Genomic DNA, 27,777 nt, shown 5'->3' with positions numbered 1-27,777 from the left:
TGTGTGCGCACGTGCGCGTGCGTGTGTGTGTGTGTGTGTGTGTGTGTGTGTGTGTGTTTGCCTTAAGGCCTTATTCAACTTCCTCTTCTTCCATAAAGCCTTTTCAGATCCTCCAGAGAGAATTAACTTCAAATTACTTTGTATTCTCAGAACTCCTTTGAAAATTGTTCTAAGATCTTGTGTTTTGGTATTGGCATTTATTTGCTTTTGTGCCTTTCTCCTCCCTGAAATTGAGAATTCTTTAGATGTGTCTCATTAATCTTTGTATTCTGGAGTGCTGGCACAAAGTCTTGACTGTAGGGCAAGTGCACAATATATTTTTGATGAAGGATTTTTAAAATTTAGCTGTGACTTATCTTACAAGGCTCTCTATTGTCTAATATGTGTGTGTTAGCCAAGCCAGATTGTTCCTTTGTTGTTTTCTGAAAGCACTCCATGATTTCTGTTATTATGTCCATGTGGAACCCTCTGCTTGGAATTCAACCTCTCTTTCTTTGCCACCAACCCCAGCCTTCTCTTTCACCCTTGTGCCATATCCTAGCACGATGTCTGACATATAGTTGGCATTCAACAAATGCTTGTTGAAATCCTGCCCATCATTCTAACCTTATCTGATCTGTACCAGCTTCATAAAATCTTCTTTACCCCACCCCCACTCCCAAACCAGATAGGATCTCTCTGGCCTTGATAACCCCATTGCATCAATTCTGTGTCATTTATAGTCACAATGAACTTGATGCTGTTCCCCCTTACAACTTTGTCGTCATTGTTGCATTATTTGAAGTCAATTAGTGCTCCAAGTTTAGGCCTATTTCAGGTCACATTGGGGTAAAAAGGGAAGAATGGTAGATTCCACTGAGGATGTTGAGATCAGATTGTAAAGGGTCTTAACTTGATGTTAGGGATTCTGGATGTTCTGTAGAAAACAAGGATCCATTGGAAACATGAAGCAGAGGCAAGATCTGATTTGATCCTTGTGTTAGGAAGATAATCCAGGAGGTCCTTCTTACTTACCCTTGCTGCTAGATTAGAAATTCCTTTGCACCACAGGACATCCTGATCCTCCTGTCTCTGCTGCAATCTCTAAATACCCAGAGTTAGCTTGACGGAATTGAATTCACTAGTGAATTAACTCATTCAACAGAAGCCAGCTCAAACCTGAAAGAAAATGGAATTTTAAAGAGTTGTTACAGGAAAAGAACCCCAAGCTGGCTTCTCTCTTTGATTTTAAGTCAAAGTACTTTAAAAGAAAACTGTATTTTCTAATGTTGAAAAATGATACAATAGCAATCCACAGTCATTGTATCATGATTAATTGGTTCTAGTGATTCAGTGAAGTGAGAAAGCACTCATCTTAAATAAAGGTTTGTACACTATTGTATCTTTGGAAGAAGAAATTGGTTTTGAATAAAATTACAATCCAACCAAAACAGTATTATAAGGAAACAAAAGTTTGATAACCTGACAAGTAAAAAGAAGCTTTCAAAGAAAAACGGCCTTCTCTTAGTTATGAAACCTTTTAAAATCCTTTCAGAATAATGTCTTTGATTATATACAGAGAGGTGATCAGTGCATTGGAAATAGTAATTTAATAACTTAGAAAAGAGCACTTTTAAAGAGAGATTCAACCAGAGGTGAGGGCTACCTGTAGGGCATTTTATGGTAGAATCATGATGCTCATTGCAGTAAAGAAGATACTAAGAGGATTAAAACATGGGTAGAGAGGAGGGAGGCAAAAGCCAATATTCTTGGTGGGTATGTTTTGAAATTGGCTTGAGATAGAGATATCAGTGCCCAACCCCTTACTGTTTGTTCAAATCTCTTATTGACAAGTAAACCCTTTCCCACAGAGAGAAATTTGGAACATATAATCCCTATTAGTAAGGTGGAAGGCAGATATAACCCTGACAATTACAACCTGTTGCTCTTTTATCCATTTCTAAAAAAGATTTGGAGTCTAATACAATGAACTATTTGGCAAATACATCTTTCAACAGTTCTTTATTATTACTTAGATTGGCAGCATTTTTAGATTGCCCCAATTTAAGGTCAATAAAATTATGTTTCCATAAAACGGATGAAATTTAAACTTCACGTTAGATAATATAAAAGAAAAAATCATATGCCTGGTTATGGGAAAATATTGCAGAAAAATGGACACTTCAGTATTTGGCAGGCCATATAGTTTGCAAAAGGAAAAGGAAATATATTTTGATCCTAGCCTTTCAGTATGATCAGACATCATCAGGATATTAGTGACAACTTTCAATATGAAAACAGCAAGAAAATACCAAGTTGTAATTTTTGAATCATGGCATGGTTGTTACAAGTTAACTAGTGAATTCAGCAGTCATGGATATTAGCAGAATATATTATTCTGTATTGCACAAAGGAGGCTTGGAAAGGCAAACAAGTCTTTACTGTCCTGTTTCTTTGGAGAGCAAGTCAGTCAGAAATAATATTTTCTACAAATAATTCGTATTGTGGAAAATACAAAATTTTAATTTAAAGTTTGAACTGATTGCTGTTAGGATAGGATACAGGACTTTAAATAAAACCCCAAGTCCCTTTCATATTTTTAGATCAATAGTTAGAGGCTATCTAGAGACTGCTTACCTAGATCTTAAAGTTGCTTTATTTGGTTGCATCATTATGTGCTCATTGATATTTTCTGCTTTCAAACTGTTTCAGTTTTCCTCTTTGGAGTGGGGTGGATTGATCAGAGAATGGAAACAATAGGAGTGAACATCAGAGACAGGAAGAAAGAGATTTTAGAACATTTCTTATAGTTGTGATTTTAATTTATATATCAGATTATTTGACTTGGCCCTAAATTCTCTAGAAAAAGTATAAAATTTCTACGTAGCAAACAACTTGTTTGGAATGGAGATTGTGATTGACTTATGAGCTTCTCCTTTCAAGAAACCGTTTATTGTTTTGTATTTTGTTCCTCAATAGATCTGTAAGACAAGACAGGCGGTTCCCCTATTGTTTAGAATTTTGAACAGGAATATTGAAGGCTACTCCACTTTCATTAGTGATTTGGGAAAATAAAATTAAACAAGTTTTAACTGGCCCAGCATGTGTACACTTCATTTTTATCAATGGCAGCTTCTCTATCACACCGCTTATTCAGGCAAGCAATATCATAGTGGTCATTTAAAGGGAAATAGGTATTCAAAAGAATAAGAGAGAATTTCCTGTGTTGTTTCTCAATAGGACTTAAAAGGATTTTCTAATGGCATATCTGATGGCATGGATTTAGAAATCAGTCTCAACATAGGTGCTTTTGCACACACACCTGTACATGCAGACATGTGTGCACAGGCTCACACCTACACACACATACAGAGTATATTATGTCAGAGCATTTTTGTTTTTCAGAATTCCAATTTCACAGTTGTTTTTTTTTTTTTATCTTCCCCACCTTCACAAATATTTGGTCTAAAGCTAAGAAACTGGATTAAATTAAAAAGAAAAAAAGAAGGCGAAGTCATAAAGAGAAATTTAATGGCCATTGTCAGTTTTAGGTGTCCTCAGACTTGGCAGGATTTTTTTCTCTATAACACGAAATGCAGCTGAGTTAGTGGCCCTGACTGTGTCTCGTCTATGTAGAATCACTTGGGAACTGTCCAGCAAAATATCTCTCAAAGAACAGCATGGTGTTGGTACTGGGTGCCAACCCAAGACAGACACAAAGGACCCCTCTGCTCTTCACCAATAAGCCAACTGTTAAAAGATTAAACCATGTTGTGGAGATAACAAGAATTTAGGCGCTGGCAGCAGGTGCTGTACAAAGAAGCAGTTGGCAGTGTGTTCCTTCTGTCTGACTAATTCCAGTCAAAACAATCTTCTTCCCAGTTGCAGGGGAGAGTTTTGAGTGTGATGGCAACTTGAAGTTAGGAGGTGGAGTAAGAGTGTTACTTTAAATGCTGAGTCCTGCGGTGGATGGATTAGTAGAATATGGTTTATCATTGTTGAGAGACTGCGGGCGATTCCCCTCTTGAATCCAGCCACAATTGGCTAGCTGGGGAATACACAATCAAAGAGCTATTAGTCAAATCTGCTTACGTGGTGGGGTTGCTGTATCCCTAAAATTTTATTTTCACATACAGGGGTCATGTAACATTTTCTTCTTTTGAGAAGTAATGCTCTTCCATTATAGAATAATTACCAAATATATTAGTTCTACCCTTTTGTTATCACCTGATCACACTTGAAAATTTTTATCTTTTAAATTATAATTTAATTTTTGTATTTTAAGAAGTCATTTGCCACCCAACAAATAGCTAGTATTAGTACCAACTTACACTTTTTAGTATTAGAAAATAATTTTGATTGTTATTGAAGCAACATCATTTATTGGGTTTAAAGCAGAAAGTCATGTTCCCATAATCCTATACAAATAAATACTTGTACTTACAAACTTAGCATGATTACTCAGAGAAAGTGAGCATGTAAGTTAGGAGATAAAGTGTTAAATTTGAATAGAATTCCTACAGGTGATACAAATACCTATTAATTTGAGAATCAAGTCTAAGTGAGAAAAGGTAGAAGGTGCACAACACCTTTGACCTATGTAGTCTGATAAACACACATGCAGTGTCTCCCCAATCATTCCCCTCCTGTCCTTTTGCACAACTATCACTAAAGTCTCAACTCATAACCTTTTATTCGTAGGAGATTATGTGGGCTCCCAACTGTTCTCCTTGCCTTTGATATTTCCATTCTGCAATCCATTATGTCTACCCTTTGCCATATCAACCTACTAGTATTTGCTGTAACCCAGTCCCTCCTGCTTAAAAGGGTTCACTGGCTCCCTACCAAGGTCTAACTCCTTAGCCTTACACTGGACACCTTCTACAGTCTGGCCAAGTTTATTTTTTGAGCCTATCAAAAAATCCTACAATAAGTTGATTATACATACTTGCCTTTACTTGGAATATCTTTATATTCTTTATTATTCCTGGAAATCTGTCTTTATCCTTTAAGGTCCGGTCCAGATGTTACTTTTTTCAAGACACTCCACTTTTTGTTGCTCCAGTAGAAATGACCCCTACCATTCTTTGAATACTAGAGTACTATTTATTCATCCATATGGAGTTTAATATGAAATTGTGTGTGTGTGTGTGTGTGTGTGTATGTGTATGTGTATTATTGCCTCTACTGTTGTGAGTTTCTTTAGGGCAGGAAAAATAAAGGTGAGGCAAAAGTAATTTTACATTTGTGAGTACATGAAACACAGAGTTTATTCATGCATTATTATTTATTAATTATTGTATTATTTTCCATATGAACAACTGTAAACCTTTTATCCTACCCTGTATTTTATAATATCATGCACCACACAGTCTGGGGCCCTGCCTATCAGAACCGGTGCTCAACAGCTATCAATTGAATTGAATCAAGTGGGATTGAGCACTACTGTTTCAAAAGAGCCCTTCTCAATTGGAACATGATGTTCCAGGATAACTTATTTTGGGTAAGTGTGTTGAGGAAGGTTAACCTTCAGAATCTGTTAAAAACACATACTTGTTCTCATAGTACAGGTGGATTCCAGTATTGTCCTTCATGCCTCTGTTTCCATTGGAAAGTGGGGTTCCTCGGGTAGTGAAGAGATCAGCAGATGTCAGATGGTGCCATCGACCCCGTGGCCTGCAGCCAGTGTGTGGCTGATCATGAAGGTACCTGAGAGTGTCTGTTGTCCCTGTGCTGGCTGGCTTACCATGTGCTTACCTGGTCCCCATGCACACAAGCATGCAAGTGAAAGTGTGCTCAATTGCTGGCTTTAATAAATGCTCTTTCTCTGCACTTGGGTTGTCTATTACAGAGGAACGCTGTAGACCCCCCTCTGAACATTCAGCCCACTTTTAGATGCGCTGATTTGTTCATACTCCAGAGTCTATCTACACCCAGCATAGAGCTTATGTATAGTCCATAGACTTGCCATTTTCCTGAGATTTGTCTGAATGTCATTTGCTTCCACTCTCAGTCTTCACTATTGTGCTTTATGGAGTCTGGTGGATTAGCACCATATAATGACAGCATGTGGTCTTTGTAAGGACAGTTTTAGAAGAAATCCCTGAATACAAAATGTGAACAATGCCTAACAGATTTATACCTGTGTGTTGGCACTAATTTTTTACTTTATTATTTTACTTTTGGATCTGATTTAAATTGAGAGCATATAATCACCCTCCCCTTCTCTCTTACTATTAAAATATGTTTTGTAATTGCTACCAAATATTTATGTCTGGAAAGAGATGGCACAGCCCGTATCTACCCTTCCTGTGTCTCCCTCCGTCCCTCACTATAGATTAATTTTGCTTCCTCTTAGTACTTCTGTGGGTGCAGAGTCATCCAGGGAAGTTTGCTACTACTTAGTTTGGGGTGGGGGAGAGGTGCTCAAAACTATTTTCTCAGTGAAATCTTAGATTGCCCTTAATTATTATTTTTAGTTTCCCTGAGAGTTCAAAACAAACATATAGAATAATTATGGCATAAAGGTACTAAGAAATAGTATTCATTTTACATAACAAGGCAGAATGAGGTTAGGTGAGATATTTCTTAAATCTATTTCCAACTTGGAGACTTGAAGTACTAGCCCTTTTAAAGTTGTATTTTGTATCTGATTTGATAATAATATCTGCCATTTTATTAAACATCTGCTATATGTTAGGCATTATATACACACTTACCTCATTCAATCTTATACAAACTGCAGATTTTCATTATGTAGCTGAAAAAAACTTAGTCTAATAAGGGTAGAAGAAGGATTCTTGGTCTCTCTGGATTCAAAACGTATCTTTCCACTGTAATACAGGACACTGCTCTATATTTGACCAATTTATGAGCTTGAGGGAAGTGTTTTAGTTTTAGCACTGCACTGAACACCCGTGTCACCAATTGGACCCGTAGATATGGAAGATTCTTTCCTAGATCTTCTATTTTGTAACTCTATGGTATCTGTTTCTAGAAGTTTATGATATTCAAAATATATATGTGGAGAGAGTTACTTAGCTGCTCTGAGCCACCATTTCCTCATCCATAAAATGAAGTTAGTCATATGAGAAGGCATGTTTGAGGTTCAAGCATGGTGTCTGGTAGATAGAAAGTGCTTAATAAATGGCGATTCTTTTTCTCATCCCCAGCCATTTCCTTTCTGTAACATTATCAAGTGAGGATTCCATTCAGTGCTTATATTAGAACCAAATTAAAAATAAATATTTTCTTAAGTCATCATATATTCCTTCCCCACACCACAAAACATTGAGAAATAAGTTACATGCAAAAAAGAAAACAATTTTGAAAATGTTTTTAGATTGAATATTCTTTCTTTCTTTCTTTCTTTCTTTCTTTCTTTCTTTCTTTCTTTCTTTCTTTCTTTCTTTCTTTCTTTCTTTCTTTCTTTCTTTCTTTCTTTCCTTCTTTCTTAAAATATATTTGTATTGATTTCAGAGAGGAAGGGAGAGGGAGAGAAAGAAACATCAAAGATGAGAGAGAATCACTGATCAGCTGCCTCCTGCACCCCGCCCCCCCCCCCCCCCTACTGGGAATAAAGCCTGTAACCCAGGCATATGTCCTTGACCAGAATGGAAGCCAGGATCCTTCAGTCTGCAGGCTGACACTACCCACTGAGCCAAACCAGCTAGAGCTTTTTTAAAAAGTAAAATTTTTTACCTGTAAAAATAGAGAATTTTGTATGCCACAACTTCTCAAATGTGTAAATGAATTCCTCAGTTGTTGTCACTTATTTAAAATGTTGTGTTGATTCACTAGGAAAATTGTTACATGGACATTCAAACAATATTCCCATCAATTTCCTTATTAAAGAATTTCAACACTTAAAACAAATGCAGCTCATGAGTCATCTTAAAATGTTTAACCCGTGGTATTTCGACCCAGAGCAAGGCTTTACGTTGTGTGAAGGTTAAGGATTTGTTTCCATCTTCAGTTCACTGCACTTTTTTTTCTGTGCATGCATATTTCAAGGAAGTTCTGTAGTTATAACTACAAGAAGTGACATGTGATGGACCCCCAATTGCTGCACTGTGAAATATGCACAGAAAAGAAGGACAAATGAAGATATCAAGCCCTGTTTTATTTTGCGCTGAACTATAAAATGCCACCCTTGTCGGACAGGGAAGCTCACTGATTCTGAGCACGGCTCACTGACTGCTAAGTTGTGGGTAGTGTTTCACTTTCAGCAACTGTTAATATCCGGGGTTATCCAGGCATAATGACCTCACTATTTGTGACACATTGTTGAATTTTCTGGTTCTTTTAACTTATTTAGACCTGTCTCCCCTCTCTATTCATTGGCAGACTGGAATGATCTTGAGCCGAGCCATAACTCAGGGCTGCCTAGCTATTGGTCATCCAATCAGAGTGAAGGCCACTGAGGGAACATCACTGGAAGGATATAAATTAATCCTCCAGAAAAGGTAATACCCATACATTACTTAGCTCAAAACAATAAATGTTCGTTTCCAAATTTCTGAACAGTCAAATCATACTGCTTACATAGATGTTCATTAGGTGTTTAAATTTATGTTCACAACATGATTATTAATTTTTCTAATCTGAAATAAGCTTGAAAACATATCCCACCTAGTTTAGTAGTGATTCTTAGATATTTTAAACAGCAAAATGTTGGCCTTCAGCATGTACCTATTCTGTAGACAAGCTGTGCTTTACTCTATAATTATTGAACTCATTTCTTTATCTCTATTTTGATTGATAATTAAAAATTTAATGTTCTATGTGTACTCCTAACCTTTTCTCCATCTTCTAAATATAAAATATTGAACTGTAAAAGAAAATTAAGAAGACAAGATATTGATGGCTTGTAAAGCACTGAAAGTGCCCTTTCTGTTTTTTTTTTCTTTTGTTTTGTTCTTTTTTATGATGTGAGATTAAAACAATAACAATAAAAAATAAAATTTAAAAATTTAGGAAGAAACTTGATTTATACTCAGCAGTTTGGAAATATTGTTTCCTGCTCATTTATCTTCTAATTTCACCTGTGTTGACACAAATAAACCCTGTTGTACTTCAGGACTTAGAAAGCTATTACCCAGCTACTCCTAGATGGATAGGCAATAGGTTTGTGCTTAGGGCTGAAACCAGAACTAGGGCATTTACACATCAGAAAAACTAGCCCAGCCTCTGTACAGAAGGGACATTTTCTCCAATATGTGAAACAGATTGTTCAACAGGTATTAGAATATCAGATCATGATTAGGAATGTGATCTACAGAGTCAGATTCACATGTGTAAATTCTGGCTGTACCTGGTACTCTAACAAAAATTAATTTCTGAGCCCAACACTATTCTAATTTCTTTATATTATATCATCACATTTAATCCTCACAACAACTGGAGAAGGTATATATTATTATAATTATCTTTACAGTTGAGGAAATTGAATCATAGAGAAGTCAATCATTTACTCAAGGTCGAGCCTGCTAAGTGGCTGGGCAGGAATGCAAACCTAAGCGGTTAGGTTCTACAACTTACTCTTAGCCACAACACTACAATGTCTGTACGTCAAAGTCTAGTCAGACAATTGCCAATTAGTGTCAAGCATAGTAGCAGATATTTCAGTGGATTAGTAGGGTACATTCATTGAAAAACATAGGAAAAGGGAGTGGGAGGCATTAGCTTGGCAGCATGCAAACTAGCTAGTGCTAGTAGTATCCTAAACACACAGTTCCCAAGGAAGGATAAACAAACCTAAATCAAGTCCCAGGTTGATGTGATGCTGTATGTGGAATGGGTAACAAGATTTCTGCAGCAGAATCAGTACTATAAACTAAAGACATATCAAGGATCAACGTATGATGATAATGACAAGGCCAAACCATGGGACATGGAGCCACAGAGACTTTAGCTCTATTTGTTATAACAAATAGAAAAATCAGTCAATTGTAACTGACCCAGAAATTATACAGATTATAGAATTAACATACAGGATATTGAAACAATTGTTATAACTGTATTCCATATATTTAGGAAGCTAGGGAAAAGATTAAACATATTAATTAGAGATGTGGAAGATATACAAGACTTAAATACAATTTCTAGAGATGAAAATGGAAATTTATAAAATGAAAAATACATGACTGATGGCAGATTAGGTATTGTGGAAGAAAATATTAATGAACTTGAAGAGAAAACAATAGAAACTATTCACAATGAAAGCCACAAAGAAAATTGGAAAAAAATGAACAAAGTATCAGTGATAGGTGAGAAACTTTATATTGTATGTCAATTATTCCTCAATAGTTGTATTTAAAAAGAGCAAAACAAAACAAAACAAAACTGAGAAAATAAAACAAACAAAAAGTCAACTTGATGGGTAAGGAGTGACTGTGGTTACCTTGCAGTGGTTCTCAATCTTCCTAATGCCGCGACCCTTTAATACAGTTCCTCATGTTGTGGTGACTCCCAACCATAAAATTATTTTCGTTGCTACTTCATAACTGTAATTTTGCTACTGTTATGAATCATAATGTAAATATCTGATATGCAGGATGTATTTTCATTGTTCACGATCCACAGGTTGAGAACCGCTGCAGGGAAATGGTGAAGAACGGCCACTCTCCATGGAGAGTTATCAGTGGTCTAGTTGAAATGGCAGGTGTTTGGAAAGGTTTTACATATCACTTGATGAACATGCGTTTCATGCCCAGGAATGAAAACTAAACTCTAAACTGAATACTAAATACTAAATTTAGTATTAGCTAACTGAATACTAAAACTAGTGTTGGTGTGGTCTCAGCCCACTGAAGTTCTTCACATGCTACTCGGGCCAGGATTCTCTTAGAACTGGGTGGGACTGAAGCCTCAAACTGGATGTCCTTGTTGCCTACGGAGAATAGAGCGTGGACAAGGAAAGAGATGATTAAAAAAATTAAAAATGTAGTTTTATTTGAAAATCTCTATTGACAAGAAAGGTTGTGGTTTACTTTAGAAAGGAAGGAAAGAAGAGAGAGGGGGCGAGAGGGAGAAATGGGCAGTAGAAAGGGTAGATCCCTATGCAAATGAGGATCATTTGCCTTTCTATTAATGCAACTCACCTTTTTTTGAAAAACAAAATCTACTGTAAGATGAGACAAAATAGCAGAAGATTTGGAAAACTAGAGGTTCTCATTAACTGTGAAGCTACATTTTGTTCTTTAAAAAGCAACAAGGATCCAGACTTACCTCACTCTGGATTTATGCTTTCAAATATGTTTATTTATTCCTCAGCATCTGAAGTGCCTGTATGACATTTATTTTTAACATAACCATAGTTCATTACAAACAATAATAAGTATCCTCATGTCTCCAGCAGCTGCTGGACACAAATTTTCTTTTCTTCTCCGAAGTAGTATAATGTAATTTTCACAAAAGCTATGAACCAAGACATAGCTTTTATATGCTAAAAATAATAGAACTAGCACTTAAAGTAGCAACCTGACAACTCACAAAGAATATTGTAAACAGATCATGCCTCATTAGTTCAGTTATGTCTCATTTGGTGTCACTCATCTTATTCTTATTCAATATATCAACTGCTTGCACATATTTGTCTTTTTAGTATTTTTCTGTGATGTGCATCTGACCATGAGTGGATGAAAGGCAGAAAATGATGTCATTACCGAGTAATCTAAAAATTATAAAAATGATAAACTTCAAAGTCAAAGATATTGTTTCCTCCAAAAGTTTTTTTGGTCATCTTATAAACAAATCAAAGAACTAAAGTTCTTCTTCAGGCCACCATTAAATCTTAATTTTGCTTAATTTTTAAAGAATGTGGGTATGTAGAATCTGGCCTTTAGTATTAAATTCATAAACTAATTAAAGCAACACACACACACACACACATTCATACATAGAGATTAAATTAAATTAAATATTGGGGAACCATGGATTTTGTCTGGCCTGCACATTATTATATTTTTTGAATTAGTGGTAACCTATAGACAAACGGAGATTTCACACAAAAATACACATTTCTGTTTTTTTTCTTAAAAAAAAAGAGAAGAATGGGGTGCAATGGACTTTCATTCTCTCATGGCACCAGTCATGCAGGAACAGATTCCCCATTTATTTTTATTTATTTATTTAATATATTTTATTGAATTTTTACAGAGAGAGGTAGAGAGTCAGAAACATCGATGAGAGAGAAACATCAATCAGCTGCCTCCTGCACATCTCCCACTGGGTATGTGCCCGCAACCCAGGTACATGCCCCTGACCGGAATCGAACCTTGGACCCTTCAGTCCACAGGCCGACGCTCTATCCACTGAGCCAAATCGGTTTCGGCCAGATTCCCCATTTAGATAGAACATATACGCTCCGGTTTGCTATATTCTCCACCATTCCCAATTGCCACCCTCACACTAGCTTTAGACTGCTTTATTGGTTTCCATGACCTGTCTGGTAATCTTTACTGTTTTCCTTATTTCAATGTTAATCTTTTAGTTATACTTTTTTTTTTGCCAACTTCTCTCTTCCCCTCCCCCATTTAGGTCTTGCTAAAAGTAGAGTGATAATTGGCCAACATTAATTCAGACTAGGTTAAACAAATACTTCTTTAAGGACACCATTGGACACAATGAACAAGTGTGTCTGTAATGCTAGAGCAGAGAGAGAAAGACAAGTAAGCAGACAGCACATCACCAGGTATTCAGAGAGATTGAAATCATCTCATTAGTCAAGTCTTAAGGTTTGAAAGTTAGATTAAAGCAGAGTGGTAGACTCTATCAAGTACCCAATGTAGGAAGGACTGTTTGCCATGCAGTGGACTTCAAAGTAATATTCAAACATGTAGATAATGCCATCAGAAATGTCAGCATCAGGTAGAAAATTGCCCACATTTAATTTCACAATATGTGCATTGATGGATGAAACTTCTTTCTACTCTTACCATGTTAAGAATCATGGAGTAGAAATCCCTTTTCCCCAGTCTCTATGGATCCTACTTTTGGTCCAGGTAGCATTGGAAGACACCAGAGCCATTTGAAGCTGGTTGGGAACGTGGATTTGTAATTGTGAAACATGGTGATCATCCTTCTTATAGTCAACTGAGAAACGATGAGTATTAGCCTGTGAAATTTCCCCCAAACTGAACTGTGCTCATGGAATGCCTTCTTGCTTATACCTTCTGACAAGTGGAATATTTCAAAGGAATGTTTTCTAAAGTATTAATTAATATAATTATAGTCATAAATTTTAGTTCTGGACCCTAAGACATCTTTTAAAAGCTTATTTTTTCCTTTATTAATTATAAAATACAAAGATCTCTAGAAAGATTAACCTCTCCCAACACATCTCACCCCACCCAATGCTGAAATTGAGCAACCATTACATTTGTCTCAAGCCTGAGAATGGGATTTTTAGCTTAGGTATCAGGTAAGCCTTGAACAATGTTCCATAAACAAATGTTTACCTAAGTATAGAATTCTTCATATTTCCTCACATCTCTGCTTCCCTCTCCTCCATTCTAATTTCACTCTTCTAATAGTGTCATGTTTCTCTCTTTTGTTTTTTACCCAAAACTGACATCTGAGAATTAACCTTATCTATTCTCTTTAACCTCCACCCCAGTTAATCAATCACCAAATCAGTTCTTCTTTTATAATATTTTATGTATGCAGTTCTTTCTTACTCACCTACTCTCATCATTCTAGTTCAGTGTTTCTCAAAGTCTGGTCCATAATCTATACACATACACATTCCCAGAGTTCCTTTTTTTTTTTAAAAAAATATATTTTATTGATTTCAGAGAGGAAAGGAGAGGTAGAGAGAGCGATAGAAACATCAATGATGAGAGAGAATCAATGATCAGCTGCCTCCTGCACACCCCACACTGGGGATCAAGCCCGCAACCTGGGCATGTGCCCTTGACTGGAATCAAACCTGGGACCCTTCAGTCCGCAGGCTGGCGCTCTATCCACTGAGCCAAACCAAGGAGGGCTCCCAGAGTTCTTATACAGCAGTTGATCACTTGCAACACCTATTAGTGTGAATTTCTGGGGGTCCAGACCTTCCGAATCAAAATCTGAGACACACCCATGTGTTCTTCACATTTTCGTATGTAAATTGGATGTGGGTGAAAGGCACATATGCACTGGGACAGTTTGGGACTGCTGCCTCCCATGTTCCGCCCAGATCAGAGAGCCCCTCGCTTTGAAACAGAGCGTTACCTGCCACCACCTATTCTCAGCCATTAATGTTCCTGTCAAAACTCAGAGGCAGTAGGAAAAGTCTTGTTTAACATCCCATTACACCTGATTTAATTCATTTGTCCTACTTTTGCAAGGTTTCTAAATATTAATGAATACCTGATTAGTTAATTTAAATATGACTAACTTCATCACATTTTAGTTTTTCTTTCTTAGATGTAGCTCAGAAAATTTCATGTTTCTTAATAAAATTTTTTGGTCATCTCAGAAACAGGTTCCTAAGGTTTCTAATTTTCCATGGTATCTTTTTTCCATCTCATTTTCTTAATCGTTATACTTAATTAAGCCCCTTTCTATCTCACCAAGGATACTTTTTTGGGGGGGTGGGGCAGAGATTTCTATGATATTCTTAGCAATTCTAGTTATTCTCTAAAATCCTTAATCACTATTGCCATTGGTAACACACACACAGACAACACTCCCTATACCCCCCACCCCCCAGACTCCACAGCACTGTGTGTACCAACGGAATTGGTGGTCTTAGAGAAGGCTTTAGCTCCTGAGGTGGCAGGGACGATGGTATGGTAGAATCCGTGGTAGAGTGTGGGCAGTCCTCTTGCCAGGTGATATGGAAAATGATGTTTTTTATTTGAAACCTAGAGAACGTTTCAATGAGGAGAAAAGTTGTCAATCTCTAATTACATTTTCATTATAGACATAAAGAAAATGATTCTCAGAAGTGGGTGTTTGGAACTGATGGCTGCATTTATTCTAAGGTAAGGACTTCGTAAGCCACAGCTTTTCTTCCTAAGTTTTTCCATTCCAGATTTGTATAAAATGCACTATCTATTGTTGAGAGCAAGAAATGCTTTGTGTGCACAAGTGACTTTACTCTGTGCCTAGAAGTTTATAATTTAATTTAATTTAATACTTTCTTCTGAGGTTTTATTTGACTTTAAAACACTAGTTTTCCAAAGCCAAAAATAATTTTCTATAATTTATTGCTGTGAAACCACCCAGCATGTCAGGTCCTCAGTTTTCTTTCTTTTATCTTAATTTAATTTAATTCTTTATTTTATTGAGATATAATTTATATATAACAGTGTATATGTTGTGCAATATATTGATTTGTTACAGGTATGTATTGCCATATGATTGCCACTATAGCATTAACTAACACCTCAATCATGTCACATAATTACCACTTATTTTTGAGGTAAGATTAAGATCTACTCTCTTAACAAGTTTGAAGTTATAATACAGTATTATTGGCCATAAACACTATGCTGTGCACTAGATCTCCAGAGCTTATTTATCTACTCGTTGCAAGTTTGTATCCTTAAACAACATCACCCAATTCCTCACCCTCCTGGTAACCCCCAGTCTTCTCTCTGTTTCTATGAGTTTGGCGTTTTTAGATTCCACACTTAAGTGATATCATACAGTATTTGTTTTTCTATGTCTGACTTATCTCACTTAGCATAATACCCTTAAGTGCCATCCATGTTGTCAAAAATGGCAAGCCTTTTCCCTCATAGCTGCATCATGCATTATTTTGTGTTTTAAACATATTATTTTAAAGAAAATTTTAATTCTAAAAATTTCAATGTCACATTCCCAAACACAATCGCTGATTTTTTTAAAATATATTTTATTGATTTTTTACAGAGAGGAAGGGAGAGAGATAGAGAGAGTTAGAAACATCGATGAGAGAGAAACATCGATCAGCCGCCTCCTGCACATCTCCTATTGGGGATGTGCCCGCAACCCAGGTACATGCCCTTGACCGGAATCGAACCTGGGACCTTTCAGTCCGCAGGCCGACGCTCTATCCACTGAGCCAAACCGGTTTCGGCCACTGATTTTTTAAATTAAAGTTATTTTAGATTCACAGAGCAAAACTATTTTCATGAGTCATTTCGTTCTTATAGAGGTTTAGAAATTGTAATTAGATCTAAATTTAGTCATATCCACAACTATATCCATCTAGTTAAGGCTAAAATGGAGGATAATTTGATAATTATTTGCAGCTGGTTCATAAATGGAGCTCATTTCATTCATTTTTTAAAAAAAGAATTACTGCTTCAGGATATTAATAACTAATCTTGGCTCTACTACTTAGCTGTGTAACCTTAGGCAAGTCATTTAACCTTTCTGAACTTCACATTCATTGTCTACAAAATAGAGATATTCATACCAGCATTTTGAGTATTTGGCACAGATTCTGGCCGATCAATAGATTCTGGCATATTGATTCTAGCTAATCAATAATTTATAGCTATTTATGATAATAATGGGCAAATTTAAACACACTAGTGCACTTTGTTACTGTTTTTACTTGGATAGTTTTTTTCTTTTGTTTGTTTACTTTTAATGTTGACCATCCCTCTATTAATTTGTGAAATGATAAAGTTAAATTACTTCCTTTATGAAAACTACCAGTTTCAGCTAAATTAAGTATTTAAACTTAAACATGGAACCATAAAATATCTAGAAGAAAGCATGGATTAAAGTATCTAACCCACAGTAGCAGTAAGTGGATATCTTTATGAACATGCAAACAAAGATAGAAGTCATAAGGAAAAGACTAATGGCTTTGAGTATATAAAAATATTTTAAAACATCTATATCTAAAATAGCATAAGCAAAAATAAGTAGAGAAATATGGCAAATAGGGAAAATCTTTGCAATATAAATGTGAGAAAATTGAATAATACTTAATGTATAATAAGCCTGTTATAACAATAGAAAAGGATAAACACTTTTTTAGAAAAATAAGCAAAGGATATTAAAAGGAAATACATGCCCTAACCAGTTTGGCTCAGTGGACAGAGTGTTGGCCTGCGGACTCAAGGGTCCCAGGTTCAATTCCGGTAAAGGGCATGTACCTTGGTTGCGGGCACATACCCAGTAGGGAGCATGCAGGAGGCAGCTGATCCATTTTTTTCTCTCTTCTATGTTTCTAACTCTCTATCCCTCTCCTTTCCTTTCTGTAAAAAATCAATAAAATATATTTTAAAAAATAAAAAATAAATAAAATAAAATAAAAGGAAATACATGACAGAAGAAAACTCAAAATAGCCAAACCAAATAAAAAAGTTCAGCCTCGGCAAGAACATACAGTAGGATAAAGACAGTCTATTCAACAAATGGTGTTGGGAAATTGGACAGATATGTGCAAAAAAAAAAAAGAAACTAGACCACTTACTTATACCATATACAAGAATAAACTCAAAATGGATTAAAGATTTAAAGTTAAGACTTGAAACCTTAAAGCTCCTAGAAGAAAACATAGGCAGTAAAATCTTTGGCATTTCTCTTAGCAAAATTTTTTTGGACAAATATCCATGGGTAAGGGAAACAAACAAAAAAATTAACAAATAGGACTACATCAAACTAAAAAGTTTTTGCAGAGCAAAGGAAACACCCCAACAAAAACAGAATGACAACCTACTGAATGGGAGGAGCTATTTGCCAATGACACATACAGTAAGGGATTAATATCCAAAATTTATAAAGATCTCTTACAACTCAACACCATAAAAACAAACAATCAAATTTAAAAGTGGGCAGAGGTCCTTAATAGACATTTCTTTAAAGAGAAAGATGACCAACAGACATATGAAAAGATGCTCAACATCACTAAACATCAGAGAGATGCAGATGATTTCTTCATCACATAATTGGATCATACAGTTTATAGCCTTTTCAGGTTGGCTTTTTTAAAAATATATTTTTATTCATTTCAGAGAGGAAGGAAGAGGGAGAGAGAGATAAAAAAAACATCGATGATGAGAGAGAATCATTGATCCGCTGCTTCTTGCAGGCCCCCACTGGGGATCAAACACACAACCCGGGGAATGTGCAGGCCAGTGCTCTATCCAGTGAGCCAAATCAGCTAGGGCCAGGCTGGCTTTTTTTTTTTTAAATTAGTAATATGCATTTAAGGTTTTGGAGTCCCTTACAATTTTAACGTGCACATCTAGTTGTACATTTTCTAACAAAGTTTAGTTATTCAATATCACTTTCCCCAGAAGAATATAAGGACTTTAGTGCCTTTAATTATTCACTGAACACCTTCTCTTATTTTTTGTTAGAATTGTAGTTACACACCTTAATAAAGAGGAGTTTATGTCATATTTGAGTCTGTGTAACTAGACCTTATGTCCTGGATGACACTGAGCAAGTAGCTTAATCTCCCTGTGTCATTTTTTTTTTTTTTTTGCCTTTACGATGAACATAATAATTCTTATTTCAAAGAGCTGTTGTAAAGATTAAAATGTAAATATATTATCATGTGGGAAATTGCTTTGATGCAACAGCAGTCTCCAAATATGCTCCTAGATAGACTATCTTAGAGCTCATGGAACAAAAAGGTACATCGACCAAATTAAAATGCTCAAATCATATTTGTTAAATGGATTCAAAATACAAAGCAAAATGTATGTAATGGAAAAGAAATGAGCTAGGTCAGTGGTTGGCAAACTCATCAGTCAACAGAGCCAAATATCAACAGTACAACGATTGAAATTTCTTTTGAGAGTCAAATTTTTTAAACTTAAACTATATAGGTAGGTACATTGTTATTAACTTAGTTAGGGTACTCCTAAGCTGGCCTTTGCTAAAAATGTCCTCAGTCTAATTGAGGTACGTTCACTGAGGTCAACCCCTTCCAACTCTCCCATTTGCACTCGTCTTGTATACTTGTTTCAGATGAGTGTGGATGGGAGAGTTGGAAGGGGTCGGCCTCAGCGAACGCACCTCAAAACAATGTACCTCCCCCGCGCTGTGTATCCTGTGCCTGGCTGCACCGCGTCTCCTGTCGCCCAACCAACCGACACCCCCCACTTGTTCTAAGGCCACTTCTTCAAAATAGACTCGCGCAGGCCAAAAACTGACTTCTGCGCATGGGCCACAAAGTTTCAATCGCACTGTATGTGCGCGCCTGCACGTGGTATTTTGTGGAAGAGCCACACTCAAAAGGCCAAAGAGCCACATGTGACTCGAGAGCCGCAGTTTGCCAACCACTGGGCTAGGTTAACACACTTAAGGTGCAAGTGGGTTGAAGGGCCATGTTACTTGAATCTCTTCGTGTTGCATAACTCTTCCCTGCTAATGATGTGGTTACAAGGACCAGAGTTGAAATTTGAGCAGGGGGGCGTAATGGAGAAAAGGTGCCTGAGGCGGTGACACACACTGGCTCTGTGAGAGAGCTGCTTGGCAAATACACTTGGCTAATAACTGTGCTCCCCAGTTGGCTTGATGGGCAGCTACAGACTTTATCCAGTGGAGGATCCAACATGCGTCAGCAGTGGGTGGCCAATTACAGATCTCATGATGTTTGTGAGTCTCATGTGCTTCATTTATGGTTAGTGTAACATACATATTTGTTGCTTTGTTATTTAGTAAATCATGACTATTAAATGGCTATTTTTCCTTCTACCCCTTTCTATCTATGTTCATATGCATTTGCTCTACTTAATTTCTGTCTGACACTTCTCAGGTTACTAATTTGATTATGTTTAATGCAGCTAATGAATTTCATCCATCCCATTTGTTTTCTTGTCTTCTAGAGCAGAATTGAATATTCCCAAACAATATAGTAACTACATATTACATATATGCAATGTCTTTTACAGTAATACCTTTTATGTGGAAATAACTCAATAAATGCTAGCTATTATTATTAATATATAACATGACTTTAATATTTTAATCTTATCTAAGGGTGAAGATTAGCAATCAAGTTAAACTTGATCGAAGTAAACAACAAATTAGACATTGTAATGTGAAAATTATTTGGCTTGATTTTGATCTGAAATTGATAATGAAATGCAAAGTTTATTAGCTACACCTTTTTACTATTAATCTAATCTATGAGCCCATCATTCTAGTTGGATAGATTTTTGACTGTTGCTTAAAAGGCTGCTGTTACATTTTTCCTCTTTTCCTACAGGCTTATCCTCAGTTTGTTCTGACCTACCTAGAGGAGCTAAAGGCACAAATGGATGTGACCCAGACAGAGTATCACATTCACCATGGCACCTGGACCACAGCTCATCAGGAGCATGGCAGCAGCTTAGCAGGAGAGGTCAGTGCAGTGAGCCAGAGGCAAGACAGAAATAGATCTCTAAAATGTACTTTGAAAAGAGAAAAATATGTGCATTGTTTTCAGGAGGCAAACAAGAATTCACATCTTAATGTTACGTATTGTTTATAATCATGCACATAATATATATTTGGTATGTATATTAGTATTTGTATAAACATCTGTATACTTATATAAACATTAGTTTATTGAAAAATGGTGACACACTAGCTTTTTTTGATGACTGCTTTCTTTTGTTCTGGCCACATAGAAATGATTCATTTGCACGATGAAGAAGACTGAAGAAGAACCATGAAAAGTGTAATGTTAAATTTTCAGGAAATGTATAGTTTAGATGTTTCCACTCAGTGAAAAAGAGCTACTTATTCCTATATTTTATTTATTAGGTTCTGCAAGAAAGTGCCAGCATCCCTGGTTTGGAGCAACTGTCAGAGCCTTCAGACACCCATTTGATGCCAGAAGGTTCTCTTGGGGAGACAGGGCAGCTGACAGTGGCACTGGTGAGGAGATTGGAGGAGAAACATCCCAAGGCTTCTGCTCAGAGGTAGGGCACTGACAGCATGGAGCTTCATTGCTCAATGACATTCCCTGTTTTCCTTCAGTTTCATGTAAGATTGATTTTTTTTTAAGATTGATTTCTTAATGATTATTGTAATATCTCTAAAGCCCTTTGGCTTTCTAGCACAGTAGTTTTTAGGTCACATTTGATCAAGAGAGGTGACATTTATGTGTATTTCATTAAAGATCAATGTATGGTATTGTTTATAAGCATACTTGGGAAGGATTGCTGTCCTGAAATCGCACTAAAGTAGCCTGAAATAACATAATTAGGGAAGACATAAAAGTATAAACAATTGTAAAACTACCAAGAGGTCTTTATGATACTATATTTAGACCTAAGGATGAGTGCACAATAGATGGTCTTAAGTAGTGATAATTTGACTGATTGACATAAGTTCTGTTCCTAGAATAAAATGAACAACATCAGTGATTTTGCTAACCAATTGAAAATTATCCTTGGTTGGAAAATGGAAATTGTTTCTCTAATCCTCTTTATTTGATTAGAAAATTAAAGTCTAGTATTATTTTTGGGGGGTTTGTTGTTATAAATTGCAAAATTATAAACTTTGATTTTAATATATAATTATTTGAAATTGACTATTGATTGAAGTACTTACCATACTCATTAAAGTTTAGGAGAATTCCTAAGTTTAAATATATTAACTATAGGTAGATATATCAGTTGCGTGAAAAAAAAAGCAACTTTTGTTTTCTTAAAAAAATTTTTTTAGACAGCTTTATTGATATAGTTGGCATATAACATTGTGTAAGTTTGTGTGCAACATGACAACTTTTTATTTCAGTTAAAAACTTTCTTACAGTCTGAATTTACATATTCCTGCTGCAGAATTTGACAGAAAAGAAACTTTTCCCCCTGATAAAAAAAGTGACTCTTCAATTTATTGTCTCTTTAATTTGTTATTTAAACTCAGATCCTTTGGTTTTATTGATTTTAGTAAGATGGGGCACAGCTAAACAAAGTAACAAACTTAGTACCTCCCGTATCATATACTGGTGTAGGGGTTTCCTGGAGCTGGATGAAAGCTTAAGTTCCAGGTCTTTCCCTGCTCCTGGCTTTTTAATCCTATACAAGGCTCAACTCACTGATGCTTCACAACAGGACCAAAGGCTACAGTTAGACAGCTAGGCCACTCTCTGCCCAGGTTACTGGATATAAGTCTCTTGGGATCCATGCTTGAAGTTTTCATGTAAAACAGGAACTCAGGAAATACTGGGGCATTGGGGAACTCAAACTCTGTTTCCTGAGGCCACTGTTAACCTATCTTTCCAGACTCATTCGGCAGCCACTGCTTTTTGAAAGAAGGCTGGGGCTTGTCATTATCCTACCTCTACTCAGGGAGGCACAGGTTCCTTCTGCTCTCAGATTTCTGAAACCTAGCTGGTGTTTTTGTGTTCGTCTCCTGCTGGCCCTGGCCCTGGACCTGATAGGTTGGCATTGGGGGACCCCAGTGACAATCCACCTTCTTTTCTGTGACTCCCTCCTTTCCCAACCTGGAAATATTTTTTCTGGGCACTGAGGACATTGAGTAGTTTAGGGGTTTGTCTCCTGTGTTTTCTTGTTGTGTTTCCGTGAAGCAATATAGGCTGACGATGGAACATTGAGAGAAACGCTTATAGTATTAGAAAATGTGAGGCCACTCCCCCAACAAAGCAGTTAATGTCAGTTAACATACCACAATACCTGTTTGAGTTGTTAGAATTAAATGTTATGTCTTTAAAATTCCAGAAATGTATAAGCACACAGTAATAGTTGTGAAAATGTTCTGAAAATAAGTAGAGGTACAAAAGAGTTTTTAATGGGGGTTACATTTAGATTTGTGATTTCTAGACAGTATGAATTGACTGGTAAATATGTTTGGGATTTATAAGAAGTTTCCCAGGGCCCCCTCTTCTGGCCTTCTTTATTTTCCTTAAAGCCACAGGGATTTATCTGCATTCTCCTATCCTCCTCCACAATTTACCACAGTAGATGCAATTTCAGTTTCTCTTTTTCTCTTCCTTAACAAATTTATTTTGAGTAAAGCATAAGTACTTAAAGCAAATACTTTCTTCCCACTTTGGAAAGAATTGTTGCACAAAATTAGAACCGGGTACTGAATTTGGCATATTGATGACTTTGAACCTTAGGTTGTCTTGTTAGGTGTATACACTTTCCAAACATAAGGGAAATCAGTGCATCGTATTGTCACTGCCTCAATTTCACATTTTCTTGCTTTTTATCAATTTTACAAAATAAAGAATAAAATTGCTGCCAAAATTAAGGAATAATGTGAAATGATATGAGTTGTGGAAATTGGAAAAATAATTAGAATTTTAGAACAGGGAAAAAATTAATGAGCAAATAATTTTAATAAAGAATATATAATTGAAAAGAATAAAAAATACAAAGATATAAACGTATGTACTTCCTTAGATATAGCCAAGGAAGGAGACAACCACAAGTGGCCCAATTTGGGGAAGACAGAAAGTCTGGTAGTAGTAGCAGGTATATGTAACAATGAAGGATAACATTCAATTATTAACATACTGGAGGCCTAGTGCACGAATTCATACACAGGTGGGGTCCCTTGGCCTGGCCGGAGATCAAGGCCTATCAGGGGGCCAGCAGGCAGGGGGAGGGACTGCGGGAGGTTGGACAGCCAGCCAGAGGGGCTGGCCAGTTGTGGGGAGAGTCTGTGGGAGGTTGGCCAGCTGCCCCCCCCTCCGATTGGGGTCGATGGGGGGCTGGCCAGCCCTGGGGAGGTTGGCTGTCGGAGCGCACTGACCACCAGGGGGCAGCTCCTATATTGAGTATCTGCCCCCTGGTGGTCAGTGCGTGTCATAGTGACTGGTCTTTCCAGTTGTTCTGGTTGTTCAGTCATAATGGTAGCTTAGACTTTTATATATATATATAGACTAGAGGCCCGGTGCACAAAAATTTTGTGCACTCAAGGGGGGAGGGGGGCCCTCAGCCTAGTCTGTGCCCTCTCGCAGTCTGGAACCCCTTAGGGGATGACCACCTGCTGGCTTAGGCGTGCTCCCCGGGGGATTGGGCCTAAGATGGCAATCAGACATTCCTCTGGCAGCCTGGCAGCCCTCGGGGGATGTTCACTTGCCAGCGGGGAACAAGCCTAAATTGCAGTCAGACATCCTTAGCGCTGCTGAGGAGGCAGGAGAGGCTCCCACCACCACCGCTGTACTGGCAGCCATCAGCCTGGCTTGCGGCTGAGCAGAGCTCCTCCCATGTGAGAGTGCCCTGACCACCAGAGGGCAGCTCCTGCATTGAGCATCTGTCCCCTGGTGGTCAGTGTGTGTCATAGTGACCAGTCATTCCCAGTTTTTCTGCTGTTAGGGTCAGTTTGCATATTACCCTTTTACTATATAGGATAGAGGCCTGGTACACGGGTGGGGGTTGGATGGTTTGCCCTGAAGGGTGCCCCGAATCAGGGTGGGTGTCCTGCTTGGGTGCCTGGCCAGCCTGGATGAGGGGATGATGGCTGTTTGCAGCTGGTCACACCCCCTTCAAGGTGGGGGTCCCCACTGGGGTGCCTGGCCAGTCTGGGTGAGGGGCTGAGGGCCATTTTCAGGCTGGCGGGTGACTGAAGCTCCCAACCTCTCCTTTTTTTCTTTTTTTTTTATTCTGGGATTTATTTACCTTCTATGGCTGTCACTGGAACTGAGAGCCAGCTTTAGCTCTGAGGCTCAGCTCCAGCTCTGAGACCTCGGCTGCTGAAAGCAGGTATCTGGCTTTGTTTGGCTTCTATAATTGCAACACTGTGGCAGCTCCAGCTCTGATTCCCAGCTGGCTAAAAGCAGGTTTCTGGGTTTGTTTAGCTTCTATAATTGCAACATTGTTTCTTAGAGTGCAGCTCAAGAGGCTGGCAGCGGCAGGTGGGGAACCTTGGCTTCCTCCATCACTGGAGCAAGCAAGCCTCCTGTTTGCTTCAGCTGCCTGGCTGCCGGCCGCCATCTTGGTTGGCAGTTAATTTGCATATTGCCCTGATTAGCCAATGGGAAGCGTGTCGGAGGTATGGTTAATTACCATGTTTGTCTATTATTAGATAGGATACTGACTTTCCTTGAGGGCTTTATGTACATTACTTCCCAATAACCTATGAGGTATGTAATACTTTAACCTCTGTTTTACTGATGAGGAAATTTGGCACAGAGAGGTTAAGTTAGCTGGCTAAGGCCTTCCAGCTAGTAATCCAAGGCAGGCTCCTCTGAGCCCAAAGTCTTATGGCTTCTCCTTGGTATTTTTCTGCCTGACCATTCATGTTTTTGTCTTAGCAATTATTCAAATTTTCAGGTTTTCTAACAGGGCCTATTATTTTTGATTGGATATCTTGGAAAGGGACCTTTAAGTAAGGTGGAATAGTTTAGAAAGGGATTAATAAAAAATATGTCAATATATGCAGCTTTCAGCAAAGACAAGAAGAAGTAGAAAACATGGAGAGAGACTGTGAATGCCTGATTTCTTGTTGAATCCAAGTATAGATTTACTGGTTTATACAGGCTTACAAATGAAGGGTTTAGATATTTTTTAGCATTTTTTGCAATTTTCTTTTCTTTTTACTATTATAATTATTGAATTTATTGGGGTGACATTGGTTGACACAACCTTACAGGTTTCAACTCAACAGAACATCCTCTGCACACTGCATTGTGTGTCCATCACCCAAAGAAAAGTTTCTTTCCATCCCCATTTATCCTCCTTTTTGCCCACCTTCACCGACCCCTACTCCCCTTTTTCTATGGGCATCACCACACTGTTGTGTATATATGTTATATAACTTGTCATGATTAACCAGGATATTTCACACCTTGAATGGTGGTTCAGGTCAGCTTTGTATATACTTAATTTGGTGACAGGTAACTAATAGCTATCATTTATTGAATACTTATACCATGTGCCAACTGCCATCCTTAATAGTTACTTATAATAACGTGATAGATAGATTTACTTATTGCTATAAGATGATGGTAGAAGTAACCTTATAATCCATGAAGAAAAGTAACTGAGGTTCAGAGCGGTTTTGTAATGTGCTCATTTATAAAGCGGGTTAATGGGGAAGATGGGATTCGCACCCACACCCATTTAGATGTATAGCCCATACTCTTATCCACAATTTAAGTCCTCGTTCCTAGCAGTTTTTACTCTATTGATTTCATAACAGAATGTTATCATACTGAGAAGCCATATTAAGTCATTACTAAAATTTTATGTGTATTACCTCATAAAAGATTTTATTAGACTACTGCCATTTTTATTTGAGCATTATTTTGAATTATATTCTTAAAAAACTATATCACCACAATCCAAACTGTCATCTAGTCAGAATCATTTCATTTAATTTATATTTCAAACACTTGTGGAAAGCAATCTGATTGTCGATTCGTTTTTTTTGTTTTGTTTTGTTTTTGGTAATGTGGAAAACTTTTTTTCTATTGAAGAAAAAGGAAAAAAAAAATTGTTGTGTAAGGTCCTAAATGTAAGGTTCTGATTAGTTCTTAATGGGTTATATTTTTTGTTTGCTTTAGCTACACTTAGAATGTTTTTGCTTCCTATATCAGTGAGTTGTAGAAATGAGGTTCTCTTCTTACTTGGATAAATGTGTGTGTATATTTAATTCTAAGTTTGGTCCAAAATAAAATAAGTATCATATGCTGGCATCTTTAAGTGTCTGGAATGTGTTTGTTTACATTGGTTTATCCAATGGAGCCCTTTACCCTTATTTACATTGAATAGGGGGTGGGGAAGGCCTGGGACAGCTGACAAAGCACACTGACCCAGCTTGTCACCCAGTGACCTGTGAGAAGGAAATAATGAACTGTGAGTAGCTGTCATCTTAACTGTTTCTGACAGTCTGCCTTGGGCACATCTGTGTTAGTTGCATTGGAAAGGCCTTTGTTCTTTTCCCACTAGAGACTCTGGGAGCGCTGAGGGGATTGCTAGCTACTGTACTCCTAGCCGGCCCTTCCTTCCCAGGGAAGCAAGCAGCTGCCACAGATCACACCGACATTTCTCTTCTTGACTCAACTTGGCATGAACTTCACTTTTTCAAAAGAGTCCATGTATAAAAAGATCTTCGATCTTTCATTTAAAATATAATTTAATGTCTCATGAGTTTTGATACTTATAAAAATGCAAATTATGAAATATGTTTAGTAGTATCCTGTCTGTAGATAAAGATAAGGATAAATAGGAAGCTAACCAGATGGGCAGGTGACTTGAAGAAACTATATCAAAATATTGACAGTTGTTACTGGGTTAAGTTTGTATTTATCGTTTATTTTGTAGGTTTTAATAATTGAATATTACATTTTCAATAGAATAAAAATCAACATATGTTAAGCAAAACATTTTTAATGTAGATGCTTGATACATACTTGATTAGTAGAAATATTTGGGCTGAAATAGGCAAGAATATGCTGTATTTTGGTTCACATTTTCCACTGCTATTTTAAAAATAAACCTCTATTTAATAATTTAAACTTTAAAATATTGCAATATTTACATTTTAAAGTCAATCTAGTCCATAAAATTATTATAATCATTAGGAGATGTAATTTGCTAAGAAACAGGTGTTTCTGTTCCCTGTTTTCCTGAAACATCACTACTATTTCAAGCATAACAAAAACAGAACATTCTAAATAACATGTATCATACCGTAAGAGCACTGTTTAAATTAAAATAAAAGCTTCATTTATAAAATACAATTCCTGAATCAGTTTTAAAGCCTGATTTACATATTTACATTTGCTATAAAATTAGTCTTTCTACTATAAGTAAGTCTGGGTGTAATCTGTGTGGAACAAACACTAAGCATTTGGTACTCACTATATTACATGTCCCCTTCCGAGAGAATATAAATCCAAACTATACTGCATTGGTCAATTTTCATACAGGTTTCCCCTAATAAAATAGAAGA

At 37.0% G+C, this 27,777-nt stretch overlaps 1 protein-coding gene across 1 annotated transcript in view; it reads left to right on the top strand.

The window, feature by feature from the left end:
- Positions 1-27,777, top strand: part of DCDC1 (doublecortin domain containing 1) — a 333,377-nt gene that overhangs the window by 182,837 nt on the left and 122,763 nt on the right. The window contains exons 15-19 of the mRNA XM_059711140.1: positions 5,550-5,684; positions 8,326-8,444; positions 14,891-14,951; positions 20,132-20,266; positions 20,671-20,828. Coding sequence (XP_059567123.1) covers positions 5,550-5,684; positions 8,326-8,444; positions 14,891-14,951; positions 20,132-20,266; positions 20,671-20,828 — 608 coding nt within the window. The remainder of the gene's footprint in view (positions 1-5,549; positions 5,685-8,325; positions 8,445-14,890; positions 14,952-20,131; positions 20,267-20,670; positions 20,829-27,777) is intronic.

This window comes from Myotis daubentonii, chromosome 9, assembly GCF_963259705.1.
Source record: "Myotis daubentonii chromosome 9, mMyoDau2.1, whole genome shotgun sequence".
In the NCBI taxonomy this organism is placed as follows: domain Eukaryota; kingdom Metazoa; phylum Chordata; class Mammalia; order Chiroptera; family Vespertilionidae; genus Myotis; species Myotis daubentonii.
This window is presented reverse-complemented; position numbering and strand designations above follow the sequence as displayed.